Raw genomic sequence first — 17,344 nt, 5'->3', positions numbered from 1 at the left:
CAGGACTCGGAGGTGTGGCTGTGCGTGGCCAAATCTCCCTGAGACACATGATCCTTGCGCGGGATGAGTCCGGGGAAGCCAGCGCATTTGCTGGTTGCTGTGTATCAGCAGGGCACGTGGAAGCTGCTATCCTCTCCGAAGCCAGTGTGGCTTAGGGGCATTTAAACGCCAGCCACGCAAGTAGAGAAAGGCAGCAGTGGGAATACAAAACTGGCACCAGGGGGCGGCGTGCTCATCCTCCCAACATCTGGGCGTTGGGGGTAGTGATGGTGTGACAAAGTGGGGATTTCCTGTAATATTGGTATGAAGCCTATGCATGCCTCAGTTTCCCCTAGCATGTGCATGGTTACCTAGTTGAGGGGACAGGGATTGTTTGCCTCGGGGCAGGCTAAGGGACACCTGGGAACTTACCAAGGAGGTCAGATGGGGAGAGACACAGAGCCTGGCCGTGGGGGGGTCACTCCAGCTTGGCTGGCCCTGGGCTGAAGAGGCTGGACGATGTTTTAACCTCCATGTCTCGGCGCTAACCTGGTGCCATCCCGTGCTGGGCTCCAGGGACCAATAAACCCGACTGGTCTGCCAACGCTGCCAAGCATCCCTGCAAGTGCTGCCGGGGTGTCAGTCCCAGGGGGGACAGGACTCTCCCAGGAGCCTGGCTGGTCCGGCTAGGCAGAGCTTGTGGGGTGCGGCCGGAGGGCTGAAGCCCGGGGGTTCAGTCTCAGAGGTGGGGAGGCCACATGGATGGCCCTGGAGGATGAGTGAGACCTCTGGGGAGCCTGGCCCACTGACAGGTTCCTCTGAGAGGCTGTTCCAAAGCTGGGGTGTAGCCCCAACCCCTAGGGCTCCATGACAGATGGCTCCAAGCCAGAGCCAAGGCCTCCAAAGGGCGTGATGGATCCTGCAGGGTCAGAGGCCAGGAGACCTTGCCTCTCTTCTGGTTTGATTCCAGCCCAAAGGGCCAGAAGCTGGAAATTGGGTGGGATGAGTTTGTTGGGTCTCACCCACGCATCCCTGTTTCCCCCCAGCCTCTCCCCGCTCCATTATTCCTCCTCTGCCCCATCCTGACTGCTCTGTTCGCTTTCCTCCCACCGTGCGTGTGGGGGGAGCTGCTGCTGTGGACAGCGGCAGCTGTTGATTCCCCCACCCTGTGGCCCTGGGTGGCACAGTGGGCGTAAGAAGGAGAAACGAAAGGGCAGCGTGTAGGGCCGAAGCTGGAGTCAGTCCCTGAGCACATCCGAGGAGCTGCCCCTAGTACGCATGAAGCTGAGGGAACCCTGCTTGCTGCCAGCGGATGGGCGACACTGCTGCGGGGCCGAGTGTGGGGACCCAGAGCCTACGGGAGGGGAGAATCCATTCCCCAGAGTCCAGCTTGGGTTTAAATCCCCCAGCAGCACCAGGGCTCCCTTTGGGAGATGCCGCTGCAGCCAGAAAGGCTCCAAGCATATGGACTGTCGTGCTGCCCAGCAAGGACTGAATCCACCTGTCAGCTCGTGTCTTATCTGGAGATCGCCAGCTCTTTGGGGCAGGGACTGTTTGTGTTTGTACAGCGCCTAGCGCAAGGGGTCATAGCCTGGGACTGGCGCTCTAAGGCGCTACAATAATCTGTATAATAAATAACGATTGCAAGGAGGCAGCTGGTTGCACTTGGGTTGGCTGCGGCACGGTTCTGGTCTGCAGTGTAAACCGAACCGTACCACATCTGGTTATCCAAGGGACATGCTCCTCCGCTTCAGAACCAAGCTGTGCGGTACTAAGGCCTTAGCCAGGGACAGCCTGCCCAGGGAGTTGTCAGCCTTTAGGGCTAGAAACTTACATTTCAATGGAAGCCGAGTATCTCACTCCATCCCATGACTCTGGGAGCTGGTGCTTTATGAGACACACCAAATACCAGGGGAACTGTGATGAAACCACAAGCATTGGCCACTTGGCAACACCCTGTGTGTGTCACACAACCGCACACACTGTGCTCTTGGCCATGTAAGTGAGGGGCAAATCCTGTGATAAACCCTATTATACAGCCCAGGAAAAAGGTCAAATGCAGAGACCACCCTCGGCAGGACCCATCAGGTTAGAACGTGAGCACTATTGACCCAGTGACATCAGTGCTGCAGATGGGCCCTGTGCCAGCTGCAAGGGGTGCGGGGGGATGTCACTCCAGCTGCTGCCAGATGGGCTCTAAGCACTGTTTTCCTCGCTGGTATATTGAGGGACACAGGGGGCAGGGGCACCCTCTATCTAGTCACCCACTGATCCCTGTACGCTCCCCTGCCCCCGGCTTTCCAGGCCCAGCTGCAATAGTCGGTCTGTCCTTCCATCTGCTTGCTCTCTCCATATGGACCTGTCATCCATGTGCACCCATCCCCATGTCATCGGGGCCCAGTGCGGGGAGGGGTCGAACCCTTGGGTGCACTGGAGAGGGGAGATTCAGATCCATGGGTGCGTTGCGGGGGAGTTGGACCCTTGGGTGTAGGGAGGGGGTCAGACCCAGGAATGTGTTGGGAGGAGTCAGCTGCATGGTGGGGGGGGGGGAGGTGTCAGACCTTGGGTGTATGGGGTAGGTTGGACCCATGGGTGTATTAGAGGAATGAGGCACTGGATCCAGGGGTGTGCTGGAGATGGTCAGACCCATGGGTGCGGGGGAGTCAGACCTAGGGGTGTGTTACAGGAAAGGGGGTTGGACACATGGGTGCACGGCAGGGTTGTACCAGTGGGTGTAATAGGGGAAGGGGGGTCAGAGTCATGGGTTCAGTGTGTGTGTGTGGGGGGGGGGGGTTGTACCCAAGGGTGTGTTGGGAGGGGTTGTGCACATGGTTTTGTTAGGGGAAGGGGGGTCAGACCCATGGGTGTGTGTGTGTGGGGGGTCAGATCCAGAGGTGGTTTCTGGGAAGGGAGGTCTGAGCCAGGGCAGGGGGTGCAGTGAGGGAGTAGGACCCAGGGGAGTGTTAGGGGAATGGCGGGTCGGACCAAAGGGTATGGTGGTGGGGGGGGTTAGGACCCAGGTGCCCAGGTGGGGGTCAGACCCATAGATGTGTTAGGGCTGGGGCTGGTCAGACCCTGGGCTGTGCTGGGGGGGTGTTGGACCCAGGGGTGCATGGGGGAGGAGGGGTTGCCCTTTTCAATATGCCGTTATGTGATGAGGTGTCCTTACCCGGCCCCGCCCCATTGTGGGTGTGTCCTGTGGTAACCCCACCCCTAAGGGCGTGTCCCCGCCCCAGCAGGCCGTAATAACGCCGTGGCTCCGCCTCCTGTGGGTGGGTCTTGCAGATCGCCCCGCCCTCAAGCGGCTAGGGACTCTATCTGGGACGCGCCGCGCGGGGGGCGTGGCTTCAGTTCGCCCCGCCCCTCTGGCCGTGCGCTCCCCTCAGGTCCTTCCCCCGTGGGCGGGGCCTGGTCGCGCCCCTCCCCGTGGGCGGGGCTCGCTGTCTCTCGGCCGGCGGCGCCATGCGGAAAGGGCCGGGTGCCGGGGCCCGGCGCGGCCGGGGAGGGGGCGGCCCGGAGCCCAGCGCCCGCCCGCGCCGCGCCCCCCCGCGCCTGCTCCTCCTTCTGCTGCTGCTGCTGCTGCTGGCGGCCGGCGCCGGCCTGTACCTGGGCTGGGGGTCCGGGGCCGGCGGGGGGCAGCCGCGGGGCCCGCCCAGCGCGCAGGTGAGGGGCGCGGGGCAGGGGGCGTGGGGGCAGGGGGCGTGGGGGCAGGTGCGCAGGGCGTCTGGGGCGCGGGAGTAGGGAGCATGGGGGGCAGGGTGCCCAGGGAGGGGCAGGAAAGTTGGGGTAGGGAGCATGGGGGGGCAGGGGAGTTGGGGTAGGGAGTATGATGGGCGTGGGGGCAGGGTGCCTGGGAGGGATGGGGGGTGCCTGGGGGGAGGGGCGTGGGGGCAGGGTGCCTGGGAGGGATGGGGGGTGCCTGGGGGGAGGGGCGTGGGGGCAGGGTGCCTGGGAGGGATGGGGGTGCCTGGGGGGAGGGGCGTGGGGGCAGGGTGCCTGGGAGGGATGGGGGGTGCCTGGGGGGAGGGGCGTGGGGGCAGGGTGCCTGGGAGGGATGGGGGGTGCCTGGGGGGAGGGGCGTGGGGGCAGGGTGCCAGGTAATGGGGGTTGCAGTGAGGCATGGAAGGGGCAGGGTGCCTGGGAGGGTGGGGGTGTCCGGGGGTGAGGGGGGTGTCGCACTGAGGCATGGAATGGGCAGGGGGGGCTGGGCGACGGTACGGCCGTGTAGAGCTAAGATGGGGTGCAGTGTCGCTGAGTCCAGGAGGATGCTCGTCTGGGGCTGGCGGGCTGGGGGGAGGCCCTGGGTGCCCAGAGCCCTCGGAGAGGCAGTAGGAACACCAGCGCTGGTATCTACCCCCAACCCCTCCCTCCACTGACACTAGTGGGGGCAGGAAGAGGCCCTTGAATTCTCACTGGCTCTTGTGCTCTGTTCTCCGTCACCCTAGCGCGGTCGTGCAGCACAGGGGGACGCAGCGGGAGGGCACCCCCCCCCCCCCGTTCGCATCCACTGCCTGTATTGGGGACAGGATGCCCGGGGAGAGTTAGTCACGGAGCAGGGCCCCATTGTGCTGGGTGCTGTATGAACATGAGGAAGGAGACAACCGCTGGCTCAAGACCCGGACCGCAGGACCCCTCTGCTCTCGCTTGGGTGCCCTGGGTCCGTTCCTGGTGCCGGGGGTGTTTTGAACGGTCCATTGGATTCCAGCGCTGTTCCTTTCCGCAGCTTGGCCACAAGCCCCGGAGCCTCTCCAGCAGCCAGGTGAAGCGGCTGGCCTCCCTGGTGGACCTCCGGCGCCTCTGGAACTCCTTCCTGAAGCCCATGCTGATCGAGCGGTACCCGGGCAGCCCGGGGAACAGGAAGGTGCGGCAGGTGAGTGGGGGCTGTGGCCGGGCGAAGCCTTGGGGTGTGCGGTCCTTGTGCTGTGCCGGAGGTTGGGGCACATCCTGGGCTCAGAGGACACCCTGGAACGTGGGACCCCAGAGTTAGCTTGGGCCCTGAAAACCCAAGAGGTTTGCCCCAGCTGCAGCCAGTGGCTCAAGGCCAGGAATTGCTCTGGGGCAGCTTTGTCTGGTTTCAGGCTCCGGTGCAAACGGCGGCTTTGCCTCCCTGCACCGGGGACCCTGGGCAGTCACTGCCTTTGGTGTGAAGTGGGCGCGAGAGACCAGCTAACTCGGTATCCACACGGATACGGCCCTGGCTGCAATGGGGGCAGGGTGAGTCTGCGGCCTTGTCTACACTACACAAGCCCTATGGATATTGCTGTGCTGATATATGTCCCAGCAGCATGGACACTGACAGAAGAGTTTTGCCCGTGTAGGAACAATTTCCCTGAACGGCACTGTGCCAGCAGAAGTGCTCTTCCATGGACAGCTGCATCTACACGGGGTTTTTTGCCAGTGTAGCTATGGCAGCTAGGGGCTGTGTTTTTTCTTTCCACACCCCAAACAACAAAGCTGTGCTGGGTTTGTGGAGTAGCCCTGGCCTGAACTAGGGATGCGGGAGATCTTTGGGGTTGGGTCTGCAGGACCTCTTGGGGAAGCTACACCCGGTTTGAAGTGGGTGCCGAAAGCTCAGTGCATTTTGGAAGCGTCTGTGCCAGAGACATGTCCATTGCAGACCCAGCGTGCGGGGGGTCAAGCCCTTGAGAATTGGTTTTCCCCTTCTGCAAATATTTTTGCAAGTTCCAAATATTTTCCTGTCTCAAATCAGGACAAAAATTTCAGATATTGGCAATACCCCAAGACCTTTTCTTTGCCATTTCGGCTCAATGGAAACGGTTCATTTTGGTCAGTTTGCCATGTTTAATTTCAGTTTTGACCTTTTTTCAGTCTGTTTAGCTGAAATTTCAGAACAAAACGTTGTTGTTTTGACCCAGAAAATGGGACTGTTTGAAGCGATCAAAACATTTCATTTGCACAGTCGAAACATTTTTTCGAGGCGGGAGTGTTGTCGAACCTGACCTAGCCCCATTGCACTGGGCAGATCCCTTTGGAGATGGTGAGCATCTCTCCGACCCTGCCCCTTGCCTTAGAAGGGTGAGACAGTTCCCACCCCCCCGCAGCCCCCTGGCCTCCCTGCTGATATCCCCAAAACCGCTGCCCCCTGACGCTCCCCCCAGACGGCACCCTGAAGCCTTCTCTGTCTTGTCCCAGTTCGTTGTGGATAGCCTGGCCACGCTGACTGCGGGCTGGCGGGTAGAGCTGGATGCCTTCGAGGACCGGACACCGCGGGGTGTCGTAGGCTTTGCCAATGTGGTGGCCACGTTGGACCCCGCTGCCGGGCGGCGCTTGGTTCTGGCCTGCCACTATGACTCCAAGTACTTCCCCCGCGACCAGCAGGGCCGCACCTTCCTGGGGGCCACCGACTCGGCCATGCCCTGTGCCATCCTGCTGGAACTGGCCACGGCCTTGGACGTGGAGCTGCTGAAGGCCAAGAAGCAGGTGAGAGCTTCCCAGGTTGGGGGTTCTACTCTTGGCTTGGGGAAAGGAATGGAGTCTAGTGTGTAAAACTGGGGGGGATGGGAGCCAGGACTCCTGGCTTCTATCTCTGGCTCTGGGAGGGGAATGGGGTCTAGTGGTTAGAGCAGGGGAGCTGGGAGCCAGGACTCCTGGGTTCTATCCCTAGCTCTGCTGCTGTCCTGGGTGCAGTCCCCTCACCTGTCCAGCAGCGCCAGGTGTTGAGCGAGCCCCGTGTCTCTCCCCAGGGCTCCGAGGTGACGCTGCAGCTGTTGTTCCTGGACGGCGAGGAGGCCTTCGGGGAGTGGAGTGAGAGGGATTCCCTGTACGGGGCGCGCCACCTGGCTGAGCACATGGCCAAGGCTCAGCACCAGCCGGGCACCAGCCAGCTCCAGGCTATGGTGAGAGCCGCCCGCCTGCCCCTCTGAGGAGTTCTGCCTGGGGGATCTTTCAGGCTGGAGGGAGATGGTGGGGGTGCCTGTCCGGGGTAGGCGGGGGGCTCAATCTGTCTGCACTGGATCTTGTACCAATCCCTCCCTCAGATCCTCCTGGGGTGACTGGGCCCCTACAGATTTAACCCCTCGTTGCCTCCTTGCAGAGCCTGTTTGTCTTGCTGGACCTGCTGGGGGCCCGCCACCCGACCATCCAGAACCACTTCCCCCTCACCGCCTCCTGGTTCGACCGGCTTGTCGGCATTGGTACCAAACCTTCCTTTCTTCCAGGGGTGGGAGGGGGCTTGCTCCCCCAGGCACCTGTAGTGGGATAGCTACCCCCCCCCCCCCCCCCCCCCGCCAGTCCTGATGGTCCTGCATCTGTCTGACAATGAATAAAGGTGCCTGGGTTCTAGGCCCAGCTCTGGGAGGGGAGTGGGGTCTAGTGGTTAGAGCAGGGGGGCTGGGAGCCAGGACTTCTGGGTTCTATCCCCAGCTGTGGGAAAGAGCTGGGAGTTGGGGATTCAGTCCCCGGGGCTGTTGACCTGGCATCTTTCACCAACACTTTATTTCTCTCAAACACGACTTGTCAGGTTTGAAATCCCCCCTCCCTCCCTCCCTGGCGTTTTCTCCTGCTCCCGGAGACAGCAGCGTCTGCGTGTCCTCAGGGAGCTCTGTTGTGAGCGGCCAGGTGTGGCCCCCTGTTGGGCTCGTTCTGCCGCGCCCCCAGCAGGGCAGGTCCCAGGAACCAGCTCACTCCTCACCCTCTGCTCTGTGTCGCCCAGAGAAGCGTCTACACCGGCTGGGCCTGCTGCAGTCCCACCCCCAGGAGCAGATGTACTTCCAGCGGGAGCCTACCTATGGGCCTGTCGAAGATGACCACGTCCCCTTCCTTCGCAAAGGTACCTGTCCTGCCCCTTGCTACCGGGCGTCCAGGTGCAGAGCAGTGTGGGATGGACAGGTGGGGAGGCCTCCCCGGGGGAGCCAGGGAGGAATGTGTGCAGACAAAACGTGGTGAGACTCCCCCAGGCTCCCACACAAGCCTGGCCTCGTGAGTGGAGCAAGGGACTGAGACCTGGGTTCAGGTCCTGGCTTTGCCACTGCCCTGCTGGCTGACTGTGCTGCTGTCTTCCTCAGTTTCCCCATCTGTGAAGTGGGGGGAATCATTCTGACCCCCTTTGTAAAGTGCTTTGGGATCCCCTGAGGACAAGGGCTATGCAAGAGCTAGGTGTTATTTACAGGGGTAAAATGCTTTATAGATGATGTTTGCCTGCCTGGCACGCTTCACCCCAGAGGTGGCTGCATTTTGAACTTAGGCTCTGGGATCCTTGGGGGTGAAAGACTTTATAAACATATCATTGCTATCTAGCCACTTGGCCCTGACTCGCTTGATGTCTCTGGCCAATCTGGTTCCCATAATGCACCTGGCCAGCTGCTTGTTGCTAGGTCAGGGGAGCACATGGCTCCTAGATGTAAGGTCAGGTCGTGCCTGAGGGCCTGGCTCCATCTACTGAGACAGTGTGCGCATTTAGAATGTTGCCCGTCGCCCGCTAGTGGCTGGGCCACATGGGGATAATAGTCTACTACTGCTGACAATAGTGGAATTACTCCTGTAGCTCCAGCAGTAGAGGCTGGTGCTTGCAGTGATGCAGAGCCTGGGTTGGATCCCTGCTGACTACCCATGTATCTGTCCGGCCACAGGAGTGCCGGTGCTGCACCTCATCGCCACCCCTTTCCCGTGGGTCTGGCACACGATGGAGGACACGGAGCAGAACCTGCACCCCCCGACTGTGGAGAACCTCTGCAAGATCCTGGCTGCCTTCCTGGCTGAGTACCTGTGGCTGTGACTGCCCAGAGCCTCTCCTGGTGAGGGGACCAACCCCTCCCTGGGCCTCGCAGGATCCTTTGCCCCTCCTGGGCCGAGCTCCATGGGGCCAGCAGCCAAAACACCCTAGGGACCAGGCAAGGTGGCTTGGGGGGCCCAGGCTGTGGCAGCCCCGCAGGGGCTTGAGGAGGTGTTACAATGCTGGGAGGATGGGAAGAGAGATTGTGCTGAGTCTGTTCTGGGGCTGTGGCCAGCCCAGGAGTGAAACCTCTTGCTTGAGCCCCTTGAGGTTGGGCCTTTCTGGGCTTTACACGCCCTCCAGAGCTCCAGCCGCTGGGGCCTGGAATAGCCTCTTCCTAGTGCGGGGCCTGGATCCCAGCTGGTCGCGTCCCCCGGGGTCCACGGCTCAGAAGCCGGAATAACTGGGCTGAACCTGGACTGTGCCAGGGGCAGGACACCGGGGGCTGCGGGGGGGGGCCAGACCTGCACTCTCTACAGCGCGGCCTCCAGCTGCCAGCCCACCAGGGGTTGCTCCTGTTTACGGGGCCCGTCCAACCCTGGGGTGCTGGGCTCCCAGCCTCGCTCGGGGGCTGCTCCACAGCGACTCTCGTAACAAAGAGCTGACCCCTCAGTGCTGCTGCCCCCTTCCCACATGCTGGGCAGCCCTGGGCACTGTGGGGCTGGGACACTGCTCCTGGCATGGCTGTTCCCTCCGCTCCGGCCCCTCCTGCCAGTCTCCAGCCGCAGCCCCAGCTCCCATCAGCAGGCGCAAACCCCAGCTCCCCTCCCCTTCCTTCAGCTCAGGGCTGCCGGCCTGACTGTGTGTGACCCATGCGGAACCAGTGCCCCCTTGGTTCCTCTCCACCTCCTCCCTCTGGATTGAGAGGCAGCACAGCCTAGTGGGCAGAGCACTTGACTGCACCCATGGGATCTGTTCCACGCTCTGCCACTAACTGGCCCTGTGAGTTTGGGTAAAATCCTTTTCCCCTCCCTGTGCCTCAGTTTCCCCTCCCATCCTTTGTCTAATTAGACTGTGAGCTCTTTAGGGCAGGGACTGTCTGTCTCATGTTCTGTGTGTATAGCACCTAGCCCAAGGGGGCCTCTTAGTGCTAATCTGACAGACCATAATCACACCCTCTGAGCTCACCCAGCCCAGCCCAGTGGCAGGGTGGTGGTGGTGATGGTTTAACAGGAGATGAAATGATTCCCGGCGCTTCAACTTTTCTGTGCTAGAAGCTGGTTTATTGTCACTGCTCAGTAGCTCCCAAGCAAAGCAAGCGCTAAGCCGCGGGGCGCTGAGGTAAAGGCAAATTGCACTTGAACTAAAAACCCCTTTGTGGGGCTCTGCGACCCACCCGACGGGTCCTTCCCCGGCACCTGCTGTGTGAAGATCCAACACTTTGCCCCCCTCGGTGCGAGAGGCTCGCGGGAATGGACGGTCGGGGCGAAAGGGGCGAGGGCTGAAAGCTTTGAGAGCCAGACCCTGCGGGGGCCAGGCAGAGCCGAGTGTCAGGGCTCGGGGACACTTGGGTTCCCTTTGTGGGGGGTTAACTAGCGACCAGTTTCTGGTGGCTTCCAGATGAAATCTTCACTGCAGAGCTCGGGGGGGCTGGGGGCAGAGGCGGATTTGACTCTGGGATTGAGAATTGCTCGGTCGTTTCACACGGGAATGGAGGTGACGTTTCCTGAGCTGCCCAGGGATTGGCAGGGCCGCTGTAAGACCCTGGGCGTGGCTGTGTGTGGACCCGGGCCAAGCTGACATGCCCGTTGCGGGCGGGAGCGAGGGGCTCAGCCTGGCATCTGCCGAAGGAAGCAGTCTGGGGGAGGCAGGTGGCTCCCAGGTGCTATTAGAAATCTGAGCCCCGGAGGAGGGCAGCAGAGCCCAGGGGAGATGGGAGCATAACCCCAACTCTCAGAGCCCTGCTCTCCGGGCCCCAGGAGGCAGCAGGTGGGCGAGAAGCGGGAGGCTGCCCCCTGCTGGGGGGCAGAGGTGCTGCTCGAGCAGGCAGAAGCCGCGGGCAGCGATGGGCGGAGGGGCTGCCTCGAGGCTGCAGGGACTCAGGCTTCAGACTCAGGCCACTGGCTTATGGCGTAGTAGAGGGTGTCCCCGGGGCATTGGGTTGACTTCACGTCGCGATGCCCCTTCAGGGTGTAGCTTTCACTCAGGAAGCCCCCGGAGACAGCACATTGGATCAGGCTCTTGGCAGCGGTCAGGGTGGTGTTGTCAGGGGCTGTTTCTGCAGGACACCAGCAGCCCCCTGTTAATTTCACACACGCCCCTGGCCCCTCTCTGCTGCTCAGGGGATGTGAATGTGGCCTGAGTAAATAAACACCCTCTAGCCCTGTTCTTGATTGGCCATGTCAGTGTCTCTCTCCCCCACCCCGCTGCATTTGGTAATGCGGCTCCCCGCCTCCACACACACATTTGCTTCGCCACGCTCCCCCTCCCCCTCCCTTTCCTGACCCTGTGCCCCAGCCCAGTGCCCCACCGTGGTGGAACCAAGAGCAGCTGTGAACTTCCTAGTTCCCCTGGGGGCCTAGCAGGGAAATCTGTACAGACGGGAACCACATACTGGAGAAGCTGCCCAGGAAGCTGATTCCCAGTGACTTATTGTTCCAGTTCTTGGCATGGGCCCCCATGGTGCTCCAACCTCTGCCCTCGTAGACTCTTATCTTCACCGATCAGGAAGCTGCAGGCAGAGTGCAGTGTGAGACCCGCATGGGCACGTCAGCCGCACCCTCCCCTCCCCATCGCTCTCGGCAGCTCCCCCAGGGTCGTCGCTGGCCCCGCCTGGTTTTGAACCTGGGACCATCAGAGCTAGAAGCTCAATCCTCTGCCATGGAGCTAAAGACCCACTGAGGAAAAGGACTGGAATGGAGGGGCCCTAACCTGTATTGCACTGTTTGGCCATTAGGTGGCGCTGTGTGTAACACCCCTTATGGAAGGCACCAAGGGCCCCACCTGGACAGAGCTGGGGGTCGAGTGAGGGCTGTAGCGGGCCCAGATGTGGGGCAGGAGAACAGCGCTGGGAGCCGCTGCCCTGCTGGAAATTCCCAGCTGGGTTTCCATCTCCCGACATCACCATCTCAAAGCATTTCACGGAGCAAAATCTCTGGCCAGGTTTTCGTTGCGGGGCGGCAGGCCGGCTGCAGGGAAACGTGTCAATAACGCCGGCACGGGGCGGTGTCACAGACAAGGAGGGTGCAGGCCCCGAGGCGTCTGTCGGCTGAGCTCCTGGCACAGCCCAGGGGCTCTCTGCGGCCCTCCATCCCCCCACCAGCTCCATCACTGCCCCCCCAATCTCCCCCTGCTAGGGGCTCTGTGCCCCCGCCCCCCTCCCCTCTTGCCAGGGTCCCATTCTCCCCCCACAGCTGGGTCTCTGGGCGCACCCTCCCCAATTCCATCTTTTCCGCCCAAAATATTAAATATAAAAATCAAATCTCTTCTCTGGAGAATCCCTAGGGTGACCAGACAGCAAGTGTGAAAAATTGGGACAGGCGTGGGAGGTAATAGGTGCCTATATAAGAAAAAGTCCCAAACATCAGGACTGTCCCTATAAAATCGGGACATCTGGCCACCCTAAGAATCCCCCCTCCCCCAGCTGTCCCCCTGAGTGTGGTCTCGGCTGCCCCCCCCCCCCCCCCCGTGGCTACCTCGGGGCAGCGGCCTGGAGTCTGTCTATCTGCTGAAAGGAGGCCCCAGTCGCACCCCGCCCCCTCACTTGTAGCCGATGTCAGACCAGCCCTTCTTGTCCATGTGGTAGCTCTGGATGCCCCTGACTTGCTGGCTGCAGGAGACCTGTGAGGTGCAATGGTTCCCTGCCGTGTGGTGGATGATGACGGAGGGCACTGGGGTCCCCAGCGGGTCCCTGCTTCTTGGGACCTGGGCCTCCCACTGGGAGCGGGAGACGATGGTGGGGCAGCCTGTGCCATGCAGGGGAGGGGAGAAAGGGTTGGATTAATGGGGGTGCCCCCCACCTGCCCCAGCCCACACAGCAGGATCGGGCCCAGAGCTGGTGCTCTGAGTGGGGCTGGAGCCGTGGGGGTGGGGGCCAGCAAAGGCCGTGCATGGCGCAGGGGGGGATGCGCAGCCCTGCGTTAAATGTGACGGGGCTGGAGAGAGGCCTGGCCAGGAGCCTGCTCGCCCCGCAGCACCACCCACCAGTGGCAGCAAAGGGGTGAACGGGGAGCCAGGCCAGGCTGGAGGGAGGCCAAGCAAGGGCTGGGCTGGAGATGGCGGGTGGGGCTGGTGCTCCGAAGTCACCCTGGGCTGGGGAAGCTCTTGCCCAGGGTGTGCGGCTCTGAGCCTGTCTGTCTCGTCTGCCCCCTCTGGTCATTTGGATCCCTCCAGCCTCCCCTCCACACCACAGCCTTTCTGCCTTTCTGGTCTCTCTGCATCCGGGAGGCCCCTGATCATTCTGGTTTCCCACTGCTGACTCCCCCGCCACCCCTCGGCCAGGTCCCTTCAGAGACGGGACAAACAGGATGGAGTCCAGCGCCCCAGAAACTGGAAGGTCGGAACATCTGACCCTGAGAAAGAGCTCATTGGGCACAATCAGCCTGGGGAACTCCCTGCCACTGGCTGTCACTGGGCAAAGAGCAGGATCCAGCAACGGATCAGAGAACGAGGACAGCCAGCGTCACAATGGGTGGGACTGGATGGGTTCCTGCCCTGGGGCTTGGGGCCACTACCTGGGGGGAACAGAAAGGAAATTCTGCTGTGGCTGGGTTATTCCATCATGGACCACTAGGGGGTGTCTGGCGCCTCCCTCTGGAGCATCTGGCACTGGCCGCTGCTGGAGCCGGGACACCGGGGTAGATGGGCCCTGCTCCGATCCCGGGGGCGACGTCTAGGCCGCAGGGACATTCCCAGCACGAATCCTCCTAACGGCCTTGGTGGGAGCCGGGGACCAGCTAGTGTTGTTACTGCTCCCCCCACCCCACCCCACCCCTCTGTCCGTGCTCTCCCCCACCCTCTTTCTGCCCCTGCTCCCCCCTCCCCAGCCCCCATTTCCCTGCCCTCCCCACACAGCCTCAGCTCGCTGCCCCTCTGCATGCTGGGAGCTGGCACTTTCTGGCTCTTGGGTGCCCCAGGGCAGTTCGGATGGCGCTGGGCTGGCAGGGGACACGGCCTGGGCGGGGGCGTGTGCGACACTCTGGGATCATCTCCCCACGGGCAGGGCCAGGGGCCTTGTCCCTTGGGCCGATGTACACTAGGGCTCTGGGGAACGGGCGACAGGGGATGACCCAACCCTCCCACATGGAGGGATGGGCTGGACGGGAGCTGAGGGGCGTCTCCAGCTCTGCAGGGGCAGGTCCAGCCCAAGGCACCAGCCCAGGGGGCAGGTTTGATGGGTGACTCCATCATTGATTTCCCCCCCTCCCTCCGTTCTCAGCTGCTTCAGGGATTCCCAGCCCTGCCCCCCACCCCCTGGCCCAGGGGGATCCGAACTCACCAAGCGCCACGGCGCAGAGCACTGAGAGCCACACGACCCTTGTCAGCAGCAACATCTTCCTCTCGCTCAGTCCTGTGGGGACACGCGCCCGTCACAGCCGGCCTGCCACCCCCAGGAGGGGGCGCTGCTGGGCCGGAGCCAAACACCCCCAGAGCCCCTGGGTAGCAGATCCCCCTGTGCTCAGGCTGCCCCGGGCTCCAAGCCCAGACTGTCGCCTGACGGCAGCATCCCATCCCCATCCAGATCCCCCTTCCCCATGAGCTCCCCGGTCCCTATGGCAGCCCCTTGAGCAGCAGGCTTGGGGGTGGCTCTGGCTGTACTAACAGCCCCCTGCCCAGCTGGAGCTGTGGGGAGAAGAGCTGTGCTGGGGGGCAGAGCTGGTTCATGGAGACCGGCGCCCCGTGGGGTGCAGAGAGGGGCTGACATGTGCCCTTCTGGGTTCCTGCAGAGCTGGGAGCAGAGTGAGCTCCGGACGCAGGCAGCTGCTTCTCTCTATAAGCACCTAGGCAGGCAACAGGGCGTGGGGCCAGGTAGCTGGTTAATAAACTGTCTTGCCAATGCTGTTTGGGAGCCCAGCCACCGAGGAGGAAGGAGTCGGGGGGGATTTCACCAGGGGGCTGCAGTTGCTGAAGACCCAGCAGAGCTCGTGCAGCAGGGCTCAGGGGTCCGTAGCACGACCGGGGCCGACAGACTGCGCGTCGAGGGGAAGGAGCGATTCTGGCCTGGCAGCGCGACCCCAGGGGCAGAACCTTCATCCCAATGTGGGCAAGGCTGGGCACAGAGCACAACCCGGCCTGGGGAGCTGGGGAACGCCGCACCGGGGGGACAGCACGTCGGCCACCGTCCGGGCCGCCATTTCCTGCTCCGACCGATCCAGACACGCCGCCTGCCCCAGCTCCCCTGAACTCCAGCTGCAGGGCACTAAGGCAGCGCCTGGAGATCCCAACCGAGATCGGGGCCCTGTCGTGCCAGAGGCTGCAGCCACACGCAGCGAGAGCCAGTCCCTGCCCCAAAGTTTCCAGTCTGCCCTACGCACAGCTTTTGTCCCGATGTAACTGTGGGGTGGTGGGGTCGCTTTTGATGATATATTTATACCAGTACCAACAGCAGTGTGTGTGCGGTGACACCAGGATACAGGTGCCTGGTACCAGGGTCAGACCCGTCGACCCTTCTCGTCCGGGAATAGTTCTAGCCCGGTTCCAGGGCTATAATTGTACCCCCAACGGGGCTGTAATGTGTTAACTAGCCTGGTACAGTTACACTCCAACAGCGTTTGTGTGTGGACGCGGCCTGCCCATGGGGTGACCTTGGCCAAGTCCCGGCCCTGCCCAGTGCCTCAGTTTCCCTCTCCGAAGTGGGGAATCATAGAATATCAGGGTTGGAAGGGACCTCAGGAGGTATCTAGTCCAACCCCCTGCTCAAAGCAGGACCAATCCCCAACTAAATCATCCCAGCCAGGGCTTTGTCAAGCCTGACCTTAAAAACTTGTAAGGATGGAGATTCTACCACCTCCCTAGGGAACCCATTCCAGGGCTTCACCACTCTCCTAGTGAAATAGTGTTTCCTAATGTCCAACCTAGACCTCCCCCACTGCAACTTGAGACCATTGCTCCTTGATCTGCTGAGGAGAAGGGCAGTCGAGTGCCAGGCGCTGTGAGCCTCACGGCCCAGCAGGGGGGGCTGTAGCCGCCCCAGGCTAGGAGATGGCCGGAGCGCCATGTAGCTGAGGAAGGGGCGATGATGGTGTCACCGCTTAGGGCAACTGCACTGGTCCTGCCCCTCCGTGGCCCAGCCAGGGCATCCGCCCTGGGCTCCTGGCACGCCAGCCGCCACCTCTTGTGGGCAGGACCCGCCTTGCTCTCCCTCCTGCCGGGTGCTCCAGGCTTCCCGGTTTCCTGTTGGCACTGTGATATCCCCAGCAAGTCAGACTGGCCGACCCGGCCGCTTTCCTGCCCCCTCCGAGGCTACAAGCCCCATGAGCCCCACAGCTCCGGCCCCACCAAGCTCCCCCCAAGAAGCATCTCGGTGCTTACGGTGACAGGACTGCCGAGAACACGGGTTAAACCAATCAGCGAACCCACCCGCCTGCTACTAGGCTTACCAGGGATCCCTTCCCCGACTCCAGCCAGGGCTCCGGCTGGGGTGCAGCCCGTCAAACTCACCCAGGGGCTTTTCAGTGCTTCCAAGCTCAGCACAGCTTCTGCTGCGAACACGACCCCTGGGGATCTGTGAGTGCCGCAGGCCGGTCCCTCCATCTGGGAACAGGTCATTTGCAGCCAGTGGCTCACTCCTCAGGGCATCGCTTCGAAAGGCCGGGGGCAGAGGTCGGAATTTGCTTCCGTGCCTTGGCCGGTCGGTTGTTTTACAAGTGTCCTGTGATATTCCTGACCCTTCCCAGGGTTTGATGGAGTCACGTCTTCCCCAGAGGAATCACGTCCCAGACTCCAGACCCATTCGCATTTGTAATGCAATGAACTCCTAAAATACCCACACTTCGTCCAACCAGCTTTGTGCAGGATCTGGGAGGGAACCGCCGTCTCTGGCCCATCTCCCCCTACAGAACTGGGTGGAACCAGGTGCTGTTCGGCACCCTTGGGGAACCCATTGACTTAGTGCCTGGACAGGTTTCTCCCCTGCCTGGCCTTTCTGCCATGGCCTGTCACAATGTCACGTTTCAACGTTGCGTTTAAGAAGCATTCTGCCAGCATGCCAGCACCCGGCCTTCACAAACCCGCCCGGTCGGCTGGCAGCCTCCTGCCCCAGTTCTCTGTAGAACCCCTGGGCCGATCTGTCCCACGCCCCTCCTTACTCGGGGTGCCCCCAAACCTTTTCCTTCCAGCACACAGTTCATTTTCTTAACTTGCGACGCGGCTCGGCTGCCTTATTAACGCTGAGGCTTGTCCTGCTCCATCACATCCTCCGGGTCGTCCTTGCACTCAGCCGGCTTCCCCGGTGCTTCCAGCATCACCGCAACCGCTTCCACTGTCCTCCGCCCGTTTCTGACAACCCCACGTCTGCACCGTCTCCTCGGCTCCTTCCTCTTGCCCGCCTTCCCCTTTCCTTGCGGCGCTCGCCAGCCGCCCGTTGACATCCCCATTCTGCGGCTTCCCTTTCTGAGCATTTTCTGTCACTTCCTTAAGCTGCTGATTAAAAGCCTCGCGCACCTGATGCTGAGCTGCCGCCCCGGGTCACGCTTT

The 17,344-nt window shown here is 62.0% G+C and overlaps 2 protein-coding genes across 3 annotated transcripts; one reads left to right on the top strand and one right to left on the bottom strand.

The window, feature by feature from the left end:
* The first annotated feature begins 3,426 nt into the window (after positions 1 to 3,426).
* On the top strand, positions 3,427 to 11,038 carry LOC144929710 (glutaminyl-peptide cyclotransferase-like protein). Of its 2 annotated transcripts, XM_078850120.1 has the most exons (7): positions 3,427 to 3,642; positions 4,703 to 4,849; positions 6,133 to 6,420; positions 6,684 to 6,836; positions 7,034 to 7,133; positions 7,652 to 7,768; positions 8,568 to 11,038. In XM_078850120.1, exons 1-7 carry the CDS (start codon positions 3,442 to 3,444, stop codon positions 8,711 to 8,713), a joined length of 1,152 nt encoding a protein of 383 aa, XP_078706246.1. In that variant the 5' UTR covers positions 3,427 to 3,441; the 3' UTR covers positions 8,714 to 11,038. The 2 variants fall into 2 exon arrangements, with proteins under 2 accessions (XP_078706246.1, XP_078706247.1); XM_078850121.1 differs by lacking the exon at positions 6,684 to 6,836.
* On the bottom strand, positions 10,139 to 16,998 carry LOC144929711 (peptidoglycan-recognition protein SC2-like). Its single transcript, XM_078850122.1, is given in 6 exon segments — positions 10,139 to 10,928; positions 11,265 to 11,362; positions 11,364 to 11,381; positions 12,414 to 12,615; positions 14,148 to 14,219; positions 16,974 to 16,998. Coding segments are annotated over 6 exon segments (594 nt in total). The 3' UTR covers positions 10,139 to 10,749.
* Between the last annotated feature and the right edge of the window lie 346 nt (positions 16,999 to 17,344).

This window comes from Lepidochelys kempii, chromosome 23 (assembly GCF_965140285.1).
Source record: "Lepidochelys kempii isolate rLepKem1 chromosome 23, rLepKem1.hap1, whole genome shotgun sequence".
In the NCBI taxonomy this organism is placed as follows: domain Eukaryota; kingdom Metazoa; phylum Chordata; order Testudines; family Cheloniidae; genus Lepidochelys; species Lepidochelys kempii.
The sequence above is the reverse complement of the archived record's forward strand: the minus strand, read 5'-3'. Positions and strand labels throughout refer to the sequence as shown.